The sequence below is a fragment of the Neofelis nebulosa genome, chromosome 8, assembly GCF_028018385.1.
Source record: "Neofelis nebulosa isolate mNeoNeb1 chromosome 8, mNeoNeb1.pri, whole genome shotgun sequence".
NCBI lineage: Eukaryota > Metazoa > Chordata > Mammalia > Carnivora > Felidae > Neofelis > Neofelis nebulosa.
In genome coordinates, this window is record NC_080789.1 from 97,630,039 (window position 1) to 97,649,900 (window position 19,862).

The window sequence follows — 19,862 nt, forward strand, 5'->3', positions numbered from 1 at the left end:
TGCAAAAATAAACGTGCAAAGTCCACCCTCTAAAATAACGTGCAAAGTCCATGTGCTGGCTTAAGCATTCCTTACCAGTGAGGTATATAATAGTTGGTAGCAAAAGAAATGATGAAATACATTTCTGTTAAATGACGTCGTTTGGCATTGGGGAATTTGACACAAGGCATAGATAGAGATGTCTGGCTGCCGTGTAGAGGAATTACACCCCGGGGCCTGGCAGATCACAGTCCTTGGGCATGCTTGAAAAACGTGTCTGCCTTTAAGAGAGAGCCCTGTCGCATGGGAAATTTGTAGAATGCTTTCTTCATTATCTCTATTCCTGTCAGAAACCTACTTCCTGAAAGCAATGAGCTAGATCTTAAAAAGAAACAGCGTGAGCCAAAGGCAAACCAGAAAAAAGAAAGCTAGAGACTTCACATGTGTTCCCACCAGTATTTAGAAGAGGATGAGACAGTTGTGCTTTGGGAGTGATGGAAAAGGGAGCTCCAACCAGGAGGAAGTGCTTTTGAAAAGACTTCCCCTGGTGTGGCTGGCATTGAGGTGGATTTATTGTTATTAGTGCACATTTCTAAGAAGACGCTTGAAGCTTCACAGCATTGGGGGCCCTTCAGATGGACAGATCAATGTGGTTGATATGAAAAAACCATATCATATGGTTTCTGCTTTTGTTCCTGCCTAACACTTACTTGTAGGGTTAAACAGGGCATAGAACTGCTCACTGCACGGAACAAATAATGTATTTTACTGTTTGTTTTTGAGAGAGAGAGAGAGCAAGTACGGGAAGAGCAGAGAGAGAGAGAGACAGAATCTCAAGTAGGATCCAGGCTCTGAGCTGTCAGCCCAGAGCCTGATGTGCGGTTTGAACTCAGAAACTGTGAGATCATGACCTGAGCCGAAGTCAGACGCTTTACCGACTGAGCCACCCAGGCACCCCACAAATAATGTATTTTAAAACATGCTTTCAGAGAGTTTATTTTTTTCTCTAGATTCTAAATGGCTGCTTTGAGCTGCCTTCAAGCAAACAGGCTAACTCACACTGGGTAAAATATCTGCATTTCGTGTGTAACAGCATAAACAGATTATACAATCCAACAGGGATAATACAAGGTAATCCACGTTATAAAGTTTAAATTACATACAATTTTTCATATATAAAACCTATTTTTTAATATGCATAAATATGTACTTTTATATTATAACCATATATTTTTATATTTAAGAAACAAAATAAAAGCATTTCATAAACTATCCTGAAAAACAGCTCATTGCTCAGCTTTAGGGTATGTGTCTGTGTGTGTATATTTTCCTTTATACTTAAAAATCATATAAATGTAACAAAAGATAGATATTGCCACTATCTTACAAGTGTTTAAGTTCGACAACATTCTTAATGTTAATCTTGTCAATTCTACCTTTATACAATAAATATAATTGCTTACACTCATTATTTAAAAAAACAAACATGCTCTGATAATACTTGCTAAAAATAGTGTAACAGATGAATTTGGCTTTGATGCTTTCAAAGGAGTATGGTCAAATGTATTCAATATTGTAATCATGTGTCTTTGTTTTGTCCTAAGTTTTTTTTTTTTATGTAAAGAGTCTGCTTCTTCAAACAATTTAAAGAGAACACAGAAATAAGTAGAAATGTGATATTTTTCAAATCATTCATCTCAATTTTTAGGTATTTAGGATTTGTAATATATTAAGCAATCTGGATATCCTTAGGATTTTGTTAAAAAAAAAAACAGGCTAGGAGTTCCGGAAGATGGCGGCGTAGGAGGACGCTGGGCTCACCGCGCGTCCTGCTGATCACTTAGATTCCACCTACACCTGCCTAAAGAACCCAGAAAACCGCCAGAGGATTAGCAGAACGGAGTCTCCGGAGCCAAGCGCAGACGAGAGGCCCACGGAAGAGGGTAGGAAGGGCGGCAAGGCGGTGCGCGCTCCACGGACTGGCGGGAGGGAGACGGGGCAGAGGGGCCGCTCGCCGGCCAAGCAGAGCCCCCGAGTCTGGCCGGCAGAAGCGGAGGGGCCGGACGGACTGTGTTCCAACAGCAAGCACGACTTAGCGTCTGGGAGGTCATAAGTTAACAGCTCTGCTCAGAAAGCGGGAAGGCTGGAGGACAAAGGGAGGGAGAGCTGCTGAGCCCCCGGACGACAGAGCTCAGCTTGGCGGGGAACAAAGGCGCTCGCCAGGGCCATCTCCCCTGCCCATCCCCCCGCCAAAATCCCAAAGAGAACCAGTTCCTGCCAGGGAACTTGCTCGCTCCGCGCAAACACCCAACTCTGTGATTCTGCGGAGCCAAACCTCTGGCAGCGGATCTGACTCCCTGCCGCTGCCACAGGGCCCCTCCTGAAGTGGATCACCTAAGGAGAAGTGAGCTAAGCCTGACCCTCCTGCCCCCGTGCACCTTGCCTACCCACCCCAGCTAATACGCCAGATCCCCAGCACCACAAGCCTGGCAGTGTGCAAGTAGACCAGACGGGCCACGCCACCCCACAGTGAATCCCGCCCCTAGGACAGGGGAAGAGAAGGCACACACCAGTCTGACTGTGGCCCCAGCAGTGGGCTAGGGGCAGACATCAGGTCGGACTGCGGCCCCGCCCACCAACTCCAGTTATACACCACAACACAGGGGAAGTGCCCTGCGGGTCCTCACCACTCCAGGGACTATCCAAAATGACCAAACGGAAGAATTCCCCTCAGAAGAATCTCCAGGAAATAACAACAGCTAATGAACTGATCAAAAAGGATTTAAATAATATAACAGAAAGTGAATTTAGAATTATAGTCATAATCAATAATAGTCAATAGTCAACTAGAAGACAAAGTTATGGAGAAAGAGGAAGCTGAAAGAAAGAGAGATAAAAAAATCCAGGAGTATAAAGGGGAAAATTAGAGAACTAAGTGATACACTAAAAAGAAATAATATACGCATAATTGGTATCCCAGAGGAGGAAGAGAGAGGGAAAGGTGCTGAAGGGGTACTTGAAGAAATTATAGTTGAGAACTTCCCTGAACTGGGGAAGGAAAAAGGCATTGAAATCCAAGAGGCACAGAGAACTCCCTTCAGACGGAACTTGAATCGATCTTCTGCACAACATATCATAGTGAAACTGGCAAAATACAAGGATAAAGAGAAAATTCTGAAAGCAGCAAGGGGTAAATGTGCCCTCACATATAAAGGGAGACCTATAAGACTCGTGACTGATCTCTCCTTTGAAACTTGGCAGGCCAGAAAGGCTTGGCACGATATCTTCAGTGTGCTAAACAGAAAAAATATGCAGCCGAGAATCCTTTATCCAGCAAGTCTGTCATTTAGAATAGGAGAGATAAAGGTCTTCCCAAACAAACAAAAACTGAAGGAATTCGTCACCACTACACCAGCCCTACAAGAGATCCTAAGGGGGATCCTGTGAGACAAAGTACAAGAGACATCGCTACAAGCATAAAACATACAGACATCACAGTGACTCTAAACCCGTATCTTTCTATAATAACACTGAATGTAAATGGATTAAATGCACCAACCAAAAGACATAGGGTATCAGAATGGATAAAAAAACAAGACCCATCTATTTGCTGTCTACAAGAGACTCATTTTAGATCTGAGGACACCTTTAGATTGAGAGTGAGGGGATGGAGAACTATTTATCATGCTACTGGAAGCCAAAAGAAAGCTGGAGTAGCCATACTTCTATCAGACAAACTAGACTTTAAATTAAAGGCTGTAACAAGAGATGAAGAAGGGCATTGTATAATAATTACAGGTTCTACCCATCAGGAAGAGCTAACAATTATAAATGTCTATGCGCCAAATACCGGAGCCCCCAGATATATAAAACAATTACTCATAAACATAAGCAACCTTATTGATAAGAATGTGGTAATTGCAGGGGACTTTAACACCCCACTTACAGAAATGGATAGATCATCTAGACACACAGTCAATAAAGAAACAAGGGCCCTGAATGATACATTGGATCACATGGACTTGACAGATATATTTAGAACTCTGCATCCCAAAGCAACAGAATATACTTTCTTCTCGAGTGCACATGGAACATTCTCCAAGATAGATCATATACTGGGTCACAAAACAGCCCTTCATAAGTTTACAAGAATTGAAATTATGCCATGCATACTTTCAGACCACAATGCTATGAAGCTTGAAATCAACCACAGGAAAAAGTCTGGAAAACCTCCGAAAGCATGGAGGTTAAAGAACACCCTACTAACGAATGAGTGGGTCAACCAGGCAATTAGAGAAGAAATTAAAAAATATATGGAAACAAACGAAAATGAAAATACAACAATCCAAACGCTTTGGGACGCAGTGAAGGCAGTCCTGAGAGGAAAATACATTGCAATCCAGGCCTATCTCAAGAAACAAGAAAAATCCCAAATACAAAATCTAACAGCATACCTAAAGGAACTAGAAGCAGAACAGCAAAGGCAGCCTAAACCCAGCAGAAGAAGAGAAATCATAAAGATCAGAGCAGAAATAAACAATATAGAATCTAAAAAAACTGTAGAGCAGATCAACGAAACCAAGAGTTGGTTTTTTGAAAAAATAAACAAAATTGACAAACCTCTAGCCAGGCTTCTCAAAAAGAAAAGGGAGATGACCCAAATAGATAAAATCATGAATGAAAATGGAATTATTACAACTAATCCCTCAGAGATACAAACAATTATCAGGGAATACTATGAAAAATTATATGCCAACCAATTGGACAACCTGGAAGAAATGGACAAATTCCTAAACACCCACACTCTTCCAAAACTCAATCAGGAGGAAATAGAAAGCTTGAACAGACCCATAACCAGCGAAGAAATTGAATCGGTTATCAAAAATCTCCCAACAAATAAGAGTCCAGGACCAGATGGCTTCCCAGGGGAGTTCTACCAGACGTTTAAAGCAGAGATAATACCTATCCTTCTCAAGCTATTCCAAGAAATAGAAAGGGAAGGAAAACTTCCAGACTCATTCTATGAAGCCAGTATTACTTTGATTCCTAAACCAGCCAGAGACCCAGTAAAAAGAGAGAACTACAGGCCAATATCTCTGATGAATATGGATGCAAAAATTCTCAATAAGATACTAGCAAATCGAATTCAACAGCATATAAAAAGAATTATTCACCATGATCAAGTGGGATTCATTCCTGGGATGCAAGGCTGGTTCAACATTCGCAAATCGATCAAAGTGATACATCACATTAACAAAAAAAAAGAGAAGAACCATATGATCCTGTCGATGCAGAAAAGGCCTTTGACAAAATCCAGCACCCTTTCTTAATAAAAACCCTGGAGAAAGTTGGGATAGAAGGAACATACTTAAAGATCATAAAAGCCATTTATGAAAAGCCCACAACTAACATCATCCTCAACGGGGAAAAACTGAGAGCTTTTTCCCTGAAATCAGGAACATGACAGGGATGACCACTCTCACCGCTGTTTAATATAGTGCTGGAAGTTCTAGCATCAGCAATCAGACAACAAAAGGAAATCAAAGGCATCAAAATTGGCAAAGATGAAGTTAAGCTTTCGCTTTTTGCACATGACATGATATTATACATGGAAAATCCGATAGACTCCACCAAAAGTCTGCTAGAACTGATACATGAATTCAGCAAAGTTGCAGGATACAAAATCAATGTACAGAAATCAGTTGCATTCTTATACACTAACATTGAAGCAACAGAAAGACAAATAAAGAAACTGATCCCATTCACAATTGCACCAAGAAGCATAAAATACCTAGGAATAAATCTAACCAAAGATGTAAAAGATCTGTATGCTGAAAACTATAGAAAGCTTATGCAGGTAATTGAAGAAGATATAAAGAAATGGAAAGGCATTCCCTGCTCATGGATTGGAAGAATAAATATTGTCAAAATGTCAATACTACCCAAAGCTATCTACACATTCAATGCAATCCCAATCAAAATTGCACCAGCATTCTTCTCGAAACTAGAAAAAGCAATCCTAAAATTCATATGGAACCACAAAAGGCCCCGAATAGCCAAAGTAATTTTGAAGAAGAAGACCAAAGCAGGAGGCATCACAATCCCAGACGTTAGCCTCTACTACAAAGCTGTAATCATCAAGACAGCATGGTATTGGCATAAAAACAGACACATAGACCAATGGAATCGAATAGAAACCCCGGAACTAGACCCACAAACGTATGGCCAACTCATCTTTGACAAAGCAGGAAAGAACATCCAATGGAAAAAAGACAGTCTCTTTAACAAATGGTGCTGGGAGAACTGGACAGCAACATGCAGAAGGTTGAAACTAGACCACTTTCTCACACCATTCACAAAAATAAACTCAAAATGGATAAAGGACCTGAATGTGAGACAGGAAACCATCAAAACCTTAGAGGAGAAAGCAGGAAAAGACCTCTCTGACCTCAGCCGTAGCAATCTCTTACTTGGCATATCCCCAAAGGCAAGGGAATTAAAAGCAAAAGTGAATTACTGGGACCTTATGAAGATAAAAAGCTTCTGCACAGCAAAGGAAACAACCAACAAAACTAAAAGGCAACCAACGGAATGGGAAAAGATATTTGCAAATGACACATCGGACAAAGGGCTAGTATCCAAAATCTATAAAGAGCTCATCAAACTCCACACCCGAAAAACAAATAACACAGTGAAGAAATGAGCAGAAAACATGAATAGACACTTCTCTAAAGAAGACATCCGGATGGCCAACAGGCACATGAAAAGATGTTCAATGTCGCTCTTTATCAGGAAAATACAAATCAAAACCACACTCAGATACCACCTCACGCCAGTCAGAGTGGCCAAAATGAACAAATCAGGAGACTATAGATGCTGGAGAGGATGTGGAGAAACAGGAACCTTCTTGCACTGTTGGTGGGAATGCAAATTGGTGCAGCCGCTCTGGAAAGCAGTGTGGAGGTTCCTCAGAAAATTAAAAATAGACCTACCCTATGACCCAGCAATAGCACTGCTGGGAATTTATCCAAGGGATACAGGAGTACTGATGCATAGGGGCACTTGTACCCCAATGTTTATAGCAGCACTCTCAACAATATCCAAATTATGGAAAGAGCCTAAATGTCCATCAACTGATGAATGGATAAAGAAATTGTGGTTTATATACACAATGGAATACTACGTGGCAATGAGAAAAAATGAAATATGGCCTTTTGTAGCAACGTGGATGGAACTGGAGAGTGTGATGCTAAGTGAAATAAGCCATACAGAGAAAGACAGATACCATATGGTTTCACTCTTATGTGGATCCTGAGAAACTTAACAGAAACCCATGGGGGAGGGGAAGGGGAAAAAAAAGAAAAAAAGAGGTTAGAGTGGGAGAGAGCCAAAGCATAAGAGACTGTTAAAGACTGAGAACAACCTGAGGGTTGATGGGGGGTGGGAGGGAGGGCAGGGTGGGTGATGGGTATTGAGGAGGGCACCTTTTGGGATGAGCACTGGGTGTTGTATGGAAACCAATTGGACAGTAAATTTCATATATTAAAATAAAAAATTTAAAAAAAATAAAAAAAAACAGGCTAACGTTTATGCACACTTTACTATTTATCTACTTTTGCCATATATATATATTTAAAATTGGGAACTTATCTTCATTCTATAAAAAGAAGATGTATAAATCATGCCAGGTAGAATATGGATATTTCCCTTTTATTTTTATAATCTTTAAATTTTATTGTTAAGCATTTCCTAACCTCATGAAATTTTGAGAATGCCTTTTTGTTTTTATGCCTCAAGGTAACTGCTGAAACTCAGGTTTGTACTGATCCACAGAATGTCTGAAACTTCAGCATTTGAGGTCTCTAGGACTCCTGTCTGACACAGAGTGCAAGAGTAAAGGAGACCCTGAGGCCAGTGGAAACCATGCAGGGGAGTATCTAATGTCACATGGCCATCGGCTGTCTTTCTCCTGACAGGGTCTCTCTGAGAGTCAGTCAAGCACGTCAACGAGTACCTTCTGGAGTCAAAGCAGAGGCAAAAGGTCCGCAGAGTCAGCACATCATCATAGCTGTGATCCTGACCAAGCTCTTTTCTGGCTGTGAAATCCCAAGTACGATGAGGTATTGCAGCCAATGAGGTTGGGTGACCCGTGCCTGTGCTGTCACATTGTCCAGCAGAGAGGGATAAAGTAGCATTTGCTATGGGAAAGCTGTGGACAAAGTTGGGAGGGCTTTGGACTGTTGTCCCAAGAACTGACTCCTGGATCCGTGTTAATCCATATTGAACGTTAACTTTATTCTGCAAGTGAGAAAAGGAGTGGATCAGAATGCATTGGGTCAAAATATTTCCTATGCTGATATGATTTCTTTAATCCTTAGATGTTTTAAAGAATATTTAATCCTTTTTTAGACAATATAAATCTGTGGGGTTTTTTTACTTATCTCCCAAACTGATTGGCAAGTCCCTCTTCTTTCATTAAGTGTCGTAAAAAAGTTTAATGCTTTGACAATATGATTATTTTTCTATCAAAATAAACCCAGGTTTATATTTATAAATTTATTTTCTTGTTACTTTATTTTACAGATATTTAATTAAAATATAATTAAACAAAAGTTTGTTAGCTTGGAAAATGACATTATGACAACATTTACCTTATAATTTGCCACTTTGGTAGAGAGAATCTTTTTCTGAAAAACTAATGACAATATGTTTATACATTTTATCATTATTTGGTGATTGTTCAGGTTCACTGACATTTGAAAGTAATTAAATGGGGAAATATTAAGATATTTTCAAAACACAAGAGTCAGATCTATTTAGGAAGAACAGTTATCTGGTTGTTTATACATGTATCAAAATTTTCTTTTGGGAAAAACGCTTTCTCACTTGTAATCCCTATGTATATAAATATTTTTCTAGGAGAAAGAGATTATTAGGTAATTTTTGGAAAGTATTATTTATATAAGCAAAGGGTAAGTGAAGGATCATATTTTGGGTCCATATAAATAAGTTCCATGTAATATAGATACTTGAACTAAATACAATAAATATATATTTAGTTCAAGTATCTATATTACAATAAATATATATTACATATACAATAAATATATACTATAAATATATATTACATATGTAATATGTATGCATTACATACATATGCATATGTAAACCTAGTTACATATAATGTATAATCTGTTATTATATTTATATCTATATTTGATCTAGACTACATTTAATATATTGTATATATATTTACTTATATATATTTATTTAACTCAAGAGTACCATTTACTAGCCTTCTGACCTTGAGAATACTGTTTATGCACACAGAGCCTCAGTTTTCCGCATCTACAAATAAGATCATCACTGTGCAGCACTGTTGTTAGAAGGACAAGTTATGCCTCCCTCATTTAATGTAGTCCTAACCTCCCTTTCCTTGCATCTCATGGTCTCCACATTTTCCTTACACTGTAAAAAGGAGTCAAGAACCACCGATTATGAAGTTCAAGGGATAATGTGAATGAATGAGCAGACTAGGACATAAGCAATGTGGCAGGCACGGTTTTTGTCCAATTGGTGTGTGTGTCTTTAGTAAGCAGTGGCTTAGTCTATTTGGTGTCAATATATTTGCCATTTGGGCATAACCCAGACACTAAGTGGTGAAACATGAATTTTCAAATGAAGATATAAATGTAGATTTTTAGGTGAGGCTGGAATATATCCTTTTTTTTTTTTAACATTTTTTATTTATTTTTGGGACAGAGAGAGACAGAGCATGAACGGGGGAGGGGCAGAGAGAGAGGGAGACACAGAATCGGAAACAGGCTCCAGGCTCCGAGCCATCAGCCCAGAGCCTGACGCGGGGCTCGAACTCACGGACCGCGAGATCGTGACCTGGCTGAAGTCGGACGCTTAACCGACTGCGCCACCCAGGCGCCCCTATCCTTTTAAAAATTTGGCAATGAATTCAGTTATTTTAAAAACAGCAAACACTTAACGTAACAAGCTTGTAAGCATAGTGGACCATTATTAACCATCTGTTAAAAGGTAGTACAAAGAAAAACTGAAATAAAGTTTTTCCTAATATTCACAGATAAACATTAGCTTATGTCAGATGAACATGCTTACCATTCATGTAGCTGTCCCTGTTACTTCATGATGAATACTGTCATTTTTTGTGCCTCATGGACTATTGTGTAGGAATCGAGCCGTGTTGTTTGACTGCAGCCCTCAGAAATGAGCGAGGAGAGAGCAAGATACACAGAGCTGAAATCAGTCCATTCAAGGCAACAGGACAAAAGACGTCCAATGGTTAAAAGGAGAGGTAAAGGTTTTTAGTTTGTTTTCTTGATATCTGAAAACACCACGATGTCAAGTAAAAACTAGTGAAATCGTGATAATGGTGTCTGTACATATTTGATACTCTCTGGTGCTCAAGATGTCAATGGGTGTATTTAAATGTAATAAGCGATGAGATTTGTGACCACCGTAAATAGCACTATTCATTTTAAATTCCAGAATGCGATTCCATTTTGTTCTAATTCCGAGGACCTTGCTGTGCTCAATGCTTACTGTATATTTTGCTCTCTGATTTTGGACAGGGTTTCCATGGCATATCTTTGCATTAACCCTGGGATTTCTATGTTTATGCCTCCTGCTGGGGATCACAGGCTTAGGAGATATGTGTGAGTATCAGGCACACACATTTCACAAGAACAATGAGCCAGACTGATAAAGGAAATGCTGTAACTACTGAAACTCTACGGAAACTTTAGAAACTATGGAGCCCTATAGAAATGGTAGTAATCATGATGCTGTTGATGATAATATTGGCGATGTGATTTTATTATTTTGCTATCACTTAACCTTTCTACCATGCAAACTAGTGTATGTCATAGCTGTGTTGGCACAAAATTTTGTACCTTGAGGCCTACATATATTATATATATTTTCCTCCTTATATTTTGTATGGGGGGAGTTTTTCCATGTGAACAGAGAATTGGAAAAATCTTGATTTGAATTTTATATTCCTTACCATGGTGCAACACTGCTTAAAATATAGAGGGATAAAAAGCTTATTTGTTTTCTCTATCAGTTTTTATATATTCCGTGTCAATTTTTAAAACAAATGTGTATGCAACACTTGTTTTTAATATGAGTTTCCTGATGGTTATTATTCTTTGTTTCATTCTGTGAGCAAAAATTTTGAGTATCTTCTCTGGCACAAGAAACAGGGATTTTAAAAAGTCAGCTCTTAATAAGCTCAGGTTAAAGGGGACATTTTTCTTATAAGAAGCAGTTTTAAAATGAAATATTATTATTGCTGGGATACTGTCATTTTTTATGCTTCATGGACTATTGCCGTCAGGTGGATGGCATATTCTATGCTGAGGTCAAGAAATCTTTCCTCTAGAGATAATAATTGATACGAGGTAAAGGATAGGTGGAGTTTACACAGGACACTCAAGGTAGAGAAGACTCATCCAGGCAGAAAACAACATGAACCACAGAACATATTGATGTCCCAGGGAATTACAGCTTCCGGACAAATAAAAGAAGTAGCTAGAAATGGGTTTGACCGTCAAACCCATTTCTAGCTACTTCTTTTACTTGCCCGGAAGCTGTATAATATTAATCTCAGGTTAAGATATATTAGATTTGTTCTCAAAAGAAAAGAAACTTGGAAGATTTTCTGTGAGGGAACAACATGACTCATGTCCCATGAGCAGAAAGGGATTTAGGAAAGATTAATCTGAATCGACTGGAAAGTGCATGGACGGACAAAATAGGAGAATGTTTCAGGATTAAGGGTTAGTTAGAATGACTGAATTAGTGCTATGAAAGAACTAATGAAGGGTTAGGGACCACATTTGAGAAATATTTAAAATGTAGAATTGCTAAGATGTACATTTTATTGAGTGTGTGAGGGAAACAAGTGAATCAGTGATACCATTTGACATGAAGTTTATACATCTTGGCAAATTTATGCCATTAAATGTTATAGAAAAACACAAGAACAGAAGGCTGATTTGGGATGTGCGTGTGTGTGTGTGTGTGTGTGAATAATGGAGAAGAGTGAGGTGCTTGTGACATATCAGTGGAGATGACCAGAAAGAATGAGATTGGTCTGTGTCTGTTAGATGAGCTTTGGCGGAAGACACAGATCATCAGCATGTACAGGGTAGAATTAAAGGTCTGGAGATCAAGAGAGACATCTAGATTAGAGACATGAATTGTGGATTCACGGATTAATGTACAAGTCTGGGAAAAGATAGCATAGGAAAGAAGAAGCTATACCACGCTCTACCTTGTGAAACCAGGGAGAGATTATGCTAGAAGAACAAGGGTGAGGCGGGGGATCTCAGGGTAAATCAACATTTAGAATTAGGTAGATGAGTAAACAGTGGCAAGCAATGATGCTTAGTTAAACAAGTAGGAGGGGATCCAAAACATTATGGTATCATGGAGAGAAGGCAAAGGTAGTCAAGGGTTCCAACTATTACTGGAGGATCAGGTATATAATGGCTAGAGATATGCTTATTAAATTTGGCAAGAGAGAGGCCGAAATGATATTTTCTAGAGTAGCTCCAGTGGGATAGTGGGTATTGTCAAAGCCTGACAGTAATGGCTAAAACTCATTCACACCTTAGGAAGCAGAGATAGTGAATACAGTGAATACAGATCAGTGAATTCAGAGATCAGTGAATACAGAAAAGTATTTATTTTAATGGTGGCTAAGCGAAACATTTACCAAGACTTGAAATTATGTGGATCTATATGATCTCGAGCGTTGTTAAAGGCAGTATAACCTGATACAAACAAACACTTAGCGAGTTTGGTACTCTCTTCTACAGCTCAACATGATTCAGTAATTCTCACCCTAAGTGTATATCCAACAGATATACTTGCACATACACAGAAATGAACTTCTACAGGACAGTTTGTAGCAGTGCTATTCACAATGTCGAACATATCAGAACTACTCAAAAGATCATTAATGGGAGAGTAAATGAGATCTCTCCAATTGATTTGCCAATGGAATTTATGTGACAGTCAAAACAACGACAATGGTATCCAATAATATGCATGAATTTTAGCAAGAGCATATGAAATGGAAAAACAAAGCAAGAGCTCAAAAGTTTGTTCATGTCACGATACACTTTTATAAGATGAAACAGTGCAAAACAAATACAATAAATAGTAATATTTCAGGAAATACACAAAGAGGCAATAACCCTATATATAAACTGTACGAAGGAAGTAATTGAAATGTGCATTAGTAACATCGTGTGAGAGAAGTAGGGAGATGAGATGAAATGACTAGCAAAGTAAATAAATGCAATGCTTAAGGTCCTGGCTACAATTCGGGGTAGCTCACAACTTGCTAAGGAAGACAAACCAGTTCTGAGAGCAATGTGGTAAGTGTCTCATGAATGAAGGAATGTGAACAATCTTATGTTAGCACCCAATCTGAGAGTAAAGAAAAGAACTCTGTTACAAACAATATGTAAAGAAAGGACAGGAACTTTGTGGGAAAGCTGACTTGAGATGGTCATATGCAAGAGAAGGGAACCATGAGAAGGAAACTGTGGAGGGTTCAAGAGAGAAATTGACAGTAGGAGACCAAGATCACCAAAGATTCGGTACGGGATGAAATCCAGAGCAGGGGTGAGAATTTCACACTTCTTCAATGCGAAGCCCATTTTTTTTTTTCTGGGGTAGAGTGAGAGATACCTGTGTTATCTATAAGAGGAGGTGCAGCAAGGTGAGGAGAAGGTATCCGTGCTGTGACTCCATGCGAAGGAGCAGATGAGGCCATGTGCTCAGAGAGAGGGAGAGTCAAGGAGGTGCTCCAGATAATTTAGGCAAAGTATAAATACTTGAAATAGCTGTTGAATTGAGAAAAGAGTGTGATTTAAGAACTATACTGTGTTATATTGAGAGGTGAAATGGTGAAGAAAATGTAAGCGTTGGTCAGCATTAGTGTGTATGTGTACAATTTTGTGATCTTTTTTTGTCACTTGAGTTTCAGAACCTCAAGGGGAGATGAGATGGTGAATGACAAGTGTGCTCCAAAATTGGCTATTTTATACATTAAAAAAAATTTTTTTAAAAATTATTCAAGGAAGCTCCCCACCCAACTTGGGCCTGACCTCACAACCCTGAGATCAAGAGTGGCTTGCTCAATGCAGTGTTAGCCAAGAGCCCCAGTGAAGCTGGCTATTTTTAGATGTGCATAAAGACTATGCTGCAAGCTTCTTGGAGGTCCTGCCAAAATTGGTTCTGTACTACGTGTCCTTGGATGGACAAAATGGAAAGGACAAGGGAATTGATTGGTGCCAAGAAATGGTAGTATTTAGGTAGAGGAGGTCTTAATGTGGGTGGTTTTTAAATGGTTTTTGTTTATGGTTGAGAGAAAGTGATAGAGCACAGGAGGGGTGGGGGGTGGACCCAGGGAGAGGGGGACAGAGGATCCGAAGTGGCCTCTGTGCCGATAACAGTGAGCCAGATGCGGGGCCCAACTCAAAAACTGTGAGATCATGACTTGAGCCCAGGTCAGACGCTTAACCAACTGAGCCATCCAGGGGCCCTTTAAGGTGTCTTTTCAATTCAGATCCAGTATATGAACACTGGAATGGATGACTGAGTTGAAGCAGTAGTTATATTTATTGCCACGGAGTACATCAGGAGACTGTGCAATTGATGTTGGAGTTTTACAAGTAGACGTTGCATTTGGTTCAGTGATGGGTGGTAGAGAGCTGGAAATGACGATTCCTAGCTGCCTAAAAAATCCTTAAGGGACCTTTCTTTTCATCTTTGTACACTTAACGAGCCATATACTGCGTGATTTTACACTTTTTTATGTGTGAGTTTGGAGAAGATACTGCCAATTTGCTCAGAGATTTTTTACTTTTTGCATGTTAGAAGTCTCCATGTGTGCTCTTCCTCTATGTATATTCAGTGTATTAATTATAAGCTTGTACTAGAGGAGAGCCAAATCCCTGGTGTTTAGCTTCCTGTGCAAATGCTACATGCTGAATAAAATACTGGCTACTTCATTTCACCAACTTTGTAATCATTATTTGAAGAGTAACTGGCATAGAAACTAAAAGTATATTTCAATTCCTGTTTACATTTCTGTTTTATAGAAGTTGATTCCTGTCTCACGTACTTCCAAAATAATGTATAGCAAGTTATCATTTTATTTAAAAATCTGTTTTATGTTCTGACACTTCAACATATTGTAACCTGGCCGTTTCTCTGATCGTACTTTCATTTAGTCAGTGCCACTCACTGTGCCATTTAGGAGTAAGTGATTATAATGATCTATTGCAAGCATTCAAGACCTTAATTTTATAAAATGAATTGAAGTTTTTCACAGGTGTTCTGGAGAAATCGGGCAAGATATGAAAGAACCAGAAGACAAGAATGCTTCCTTAGCAGACGTTGAAGATCGCTTAATTTTACTACCCAATACAGGTATGTACTGAATGATTATACTGATAGTTTACAGTTGTTTCCTCCATGGAATTATCTCATTCTGATCCATTTTAATATATCATTTTAAAACTTTACATTGTATTTTGTCAAGTCCTTTAATTTTTCTCACTTTTAAAAATTAATCCATTTTCTTTCTTGTAGCTAAATGAACTCTTGACTTCCACAAAGTCATGTTGATTTGATTAATTTCTGCTTGTGGAGGAATTTTCCCCAGTCTAGATCTCTTGGAATTAATACCATCCTCTCATATTCACTGAGGTGGATTTCTCCCGAAGGGAGAACTGCTTCCTATTGGGGCCATGTATCTGTACTTGAGAAGTCAAGATTTCTCAGTGTCATGTTAACGATGGTCTGACGTCTGTCAGTCTCTGGCTCCACAATTTGGCTCCAAAGCTATTCTCAACATGAGGCTTTTGGGACACAGGATAACCACCTATTTTTTAGTCATTCAGTCTGATTTAAGCAAGATATACATATATATACACATATATGTATACATAAAGAAAGCATAGGTCTCTAAGTGGTCTTGTGGTTGAGGATCATGTGGCTTTTGTTTTCAAGATAAAGACCATGACACATTACTTTTTCAAAAAAAATTTTTAAATCCCAGCTGGTTAACATAGATATAGTCTGGTAATTCATTCAGTAGAATTTAGGAAATCGTCACTTATATACAACACCTAGTGCTCATCCCAACAGGTGTCCCCCTTAATGCCCATCACCCATTTGGCCCTCCTCTCAGCCAACAGCCCGCCAGCAACCCTCAGTTTTTTCTCTGTATTGAAGAGTCTCTTCTGGTTTGCCTCTTACGGTTTGCCTCCCTTTATGTTTTTAGCTTGTTTTTCCTTATCTTCCCCTATGTTTATCTATTTTGTTTCTTAAATTCCACATATGAGTGAAATCTTATATTTCTCTTTCTCTGACTGACTGATTTTGCTTACCACGATACACTCTACTTGCACCCACATTGTTACAAATGCAAGACTTCGTTCCTTCTGATGGCTGAGTGATATTCCATTGTAGAATATACCGTCTTTACCCATTCATCGGTGATGGCCATTTGGACTCTTTCCATGATTTAGCTATTATTGAAACTGGTGCAAAACATTGGGGTGCACGTGACACTTCATATTAGCATTTGTGTGTCCTTTGGCCAAGTGCCTAGTAGTGCCATTATTGTTTCTAATTATAGGGTAGCTCTATCTATGTTTCATTTTTTGAGAAACTGCCATGCTGTTTTCCAGAGTGACTGCACCTGCTTGCATTCCCACCAGCAGTGCAAAAATGTTCCCCCTTTTCCACCTCCTTGCCAACATCTGTTCTTGCCCAAATTGTTCATTTTAGCCATTCTGGCAGGTGTGAGGTGGTATCTCACTGTGGTTTTGATTTGTATTTCCCTGATGATGAGTGATGTGGAGCATCTTTTCATGTGTCTGTAGGCCATCTGGATGTCTTCTTTGGAAAAGTGTCTGTTCATGTCTTTGGCCCATTTCTTCACTGGATTATTTGCCTTTTGAGTGTTGAGTTCCGTAAGTTCTTTATAGATTTTGGATACTAATCCTTTGTCTGATATTTCATTTGCAAATATTTTCTTCCATTCTGTCCGTTGCCTTTTAGTTTTGCTGATTGTTTCCTTCGTGGTGCAGAAGCTTTTTATCTTGATGAGGTCCCAATAGTTCGTTTTTGCTTTTGTTTCCCTTGCCCCTGAAGACATGTCGAGTAAGAAGGTCTTGCAGGTGAGGTCAAAGAGGTTGTTTCCTGTTTTCTACTCTAGGATTTTGATGGTTTTGACATTTAGGTCTGTCATGCATTTTGAGTTGTTTTTTGTGTATGGTGTAAGAATGTGGTCCAGGTTCATTCTTCTACATGTTGCTGTCCAGTTCTTCCAACACCATTTGCTGAAGAGACTGTCTTCTTTCCATTGGATATTGTTTCCTGCTTGGCCAAAGATTAGCTGGCCGCACATTTGTGGCTCCATTTCTGGGTTCTCCGTTCTGTCCCGTTGACCTGTGTGTTTACTTTTGTACCAATACCATACGGTTTTGATGAAAACCGTTTTGTAAAACAGCTCGATCCAGGATTGTGATGTGTCCAGCTTTGGTTTTCTTTTTTAACATTCCTTTGGCTATTCAGTGTCTTTTGTGGTTCCGTACAAATTTTGGGTTTGTTCTAGCTCTGTGAAGAACGCTGGTGTGATTTTGATAGAAATTGCATCGAGTGTGTAGATTGCTTTGGGTAATATCAACATTTTGACAATGTTTGTTTTCCAATCCATGAGCATGGAATGAAGACAATGACACATTTCAAGGAAACTGGTACTGCTGTGGAAAAAGCTGTTACCACTTTTCAAAAGAGGAGAAAACTTGGGAGAGGAGCATGGTGTCATGCCAAGATCTGCAGGCTAGTCTCCTGAAGATTGATACTAAAGAAGAGCAAGTATGTCTACTTTCCTAAAGCCGAGTAAATGCTTTGAGTATGCAATGCATGTCTGGAGTTCAGATAATTGTTTCGACTTTCCTCCAATTGAAGCACTTTGTTAACTGGCGCAGATTTCTCTGTGGAAGAGACATAGGTGTAACAAGTGACCAAGAAGAACCATTGATTTAAATCAAGAAGAAAAGCTCTTCTGGGCATGCCATGCATGGAATGATCTTCAGTCTTTAGTATTGTATATATTGCACCTTAACACTTAGTATGCTTCAAACGGCTCAGCGTTTCGCTTCTCGGGGCTAATACAGGGCAAAAGAACTGCTTCAAGGGTATGAGCATTCTGAAGAGATAATTTCTCATTGTAATGAGTTCTGTTGTTCCTTCATCAGTATATGGGAGGGATTAAACTTCAAAGGGTATATCAGTCTCTCCCTTCATGGCCATGGGAAAAGAGGTTGAAAAATGAAGAGGTTGAATGTAGCTAGAATGCTTCTTTTTTTTTTAATTATTTTTTAACATTTATTCACTTTTCAAGAGACAGACAGAGTGCGAGTGGGATAGGGGCAGAGAGAGAGGAAGACAGAATGTGAAGCAGACTCCAGGCTCTTACCTGTCAGCACAGAGCCCGACGCGGGCTCAAACTCACATACCGTGTGATCATGACCTGAGCCAAAGTCAGACACTCAACTGACGGAGTTACTCAGGCACCCTGGAATGATTCTTTGGAAATGATTTTTTTCCTTTTGCTTATAATCCAGAATGACAGAGAGAGCATCTCTTTTCTAGAAGAGAAAATGTGGATCACATTTGCCATTACTTTTAATGTTTGGCAATATAAAGTCAGTAGAATGGATTCTGTGGGGTTCCTTCTAATGATTCCATAAATATTCCATGTAGGCACTGAGTTCTAGTTACATCATCTACTTCTAGCATTGATATTTCTATAAGTGTCTTGTGAAGGATGAGTTAAAAGCCCTATGTTTTCAAAAAACAAAACAAAATAAAACATCCAGGCCAATAACCACTGGGCATGTGGTTGGCCCAGTTGGTGGGCCATGTGCCTCCTGATATTGGGGTTGTGAGTTCAATCCCATGTTGCATGTAAAGCTTACCTAAAAAAAAAGAACGCTGTGTTTCTTGTTTATAAAATTCTTATTAAAATAATGATATGATTATGAACGATTCACTCGTAAATATGAGAAATAAATGAAGTACAAACTAGCACGTTGGTTCAAACAAATTTTAAAAATTCAAAAAAAAAAAAAAAAGGGGGGGGGGCGCCTGGGTGGTTCAGTCGGTTAAGCGGCCGACTTCGGCTCAGGTCGTGATCTCGCGGTCCGTGGGTTCGAGCCCCGCGTCGGGCTCTGTGCTGACAGCTAAGAGCTTGGAGCCTGTTTCAGATTCTGTGTCTCCTTCTCTCTGACCCTCCCCCGTTCATGCTCTGTCTCTCTCTGTCTCAAAAATAAATAAACGTTAAAAACAAAATTAAAAAAAAAAGTTCAAGACCGCTTATAAGTACCTTCATTAATTTCAACCTGGATTGCAATGTATTTTCCTCTCAGGACTGCCTTCGCTGCATCCCAAAGCGTTTGGATTGTTGTATTTTCATTTTCATTTGTTTCCATATATTTTTTAATTTCTTCCCTAATTGCCTGGTTGACCCATTCATTCTTTAGTAGGGTGTTCTTTAACCTCCATGCTTTTGGAGGTTTTTCCAGACTTTTTCCTGCGGTTGATTTCAAGCTTCATAGCATTGTGGTCTGAAAGTATGCATGGTATGATTTCAATTCTTGTGTACTTATGAAGGGCTGTTTTGTCACCCAGTATGTGACCTATCTTGGAGAATGTTCCATGTGCACTCGAGAAGAAAGTATATTCTGTTCCTTTGGGATGCAGAGTTCTAAATATATCTGTCAAGTCCATGTGATCCAATGTATCATTCAGGGACCTTG

At 39.2% G+C, this 19,862-nt stretch overlaps 1 protein-coding gene across 1 annotated transcript in view; it reads left to right on the forward strand.

Annotated features, from left to right (window-relative positions):
• LOC131483883 (T-cell surface glycoprotein YE1/48-like) overlaps window positions 1-18,087 on the forward strand; it is a 58,844-nt gene extending 40,757 nt beyond the window's left edge. Inside the window, exons 4-6 of the mRNA XM_058682250.1 lie at window positions 15,352-15,459; window positions 17,759-17,916; window positions 18,010-18,087. Coding sequence (XP_058538233.1) covers window positions 15,352-15,459; window positions 17,759-17,916; window positions 18,010-18,087 — 344 coding nt within the window. The remainder of the gene's footprint in view (window positions 1-15,351; window positions 15,460-17,758; window positions 17,917-18,009) is intronic.
• The last annotated feature ends 1,775 nt before the right edge of the window (window positions 18,088-19,862 follow it).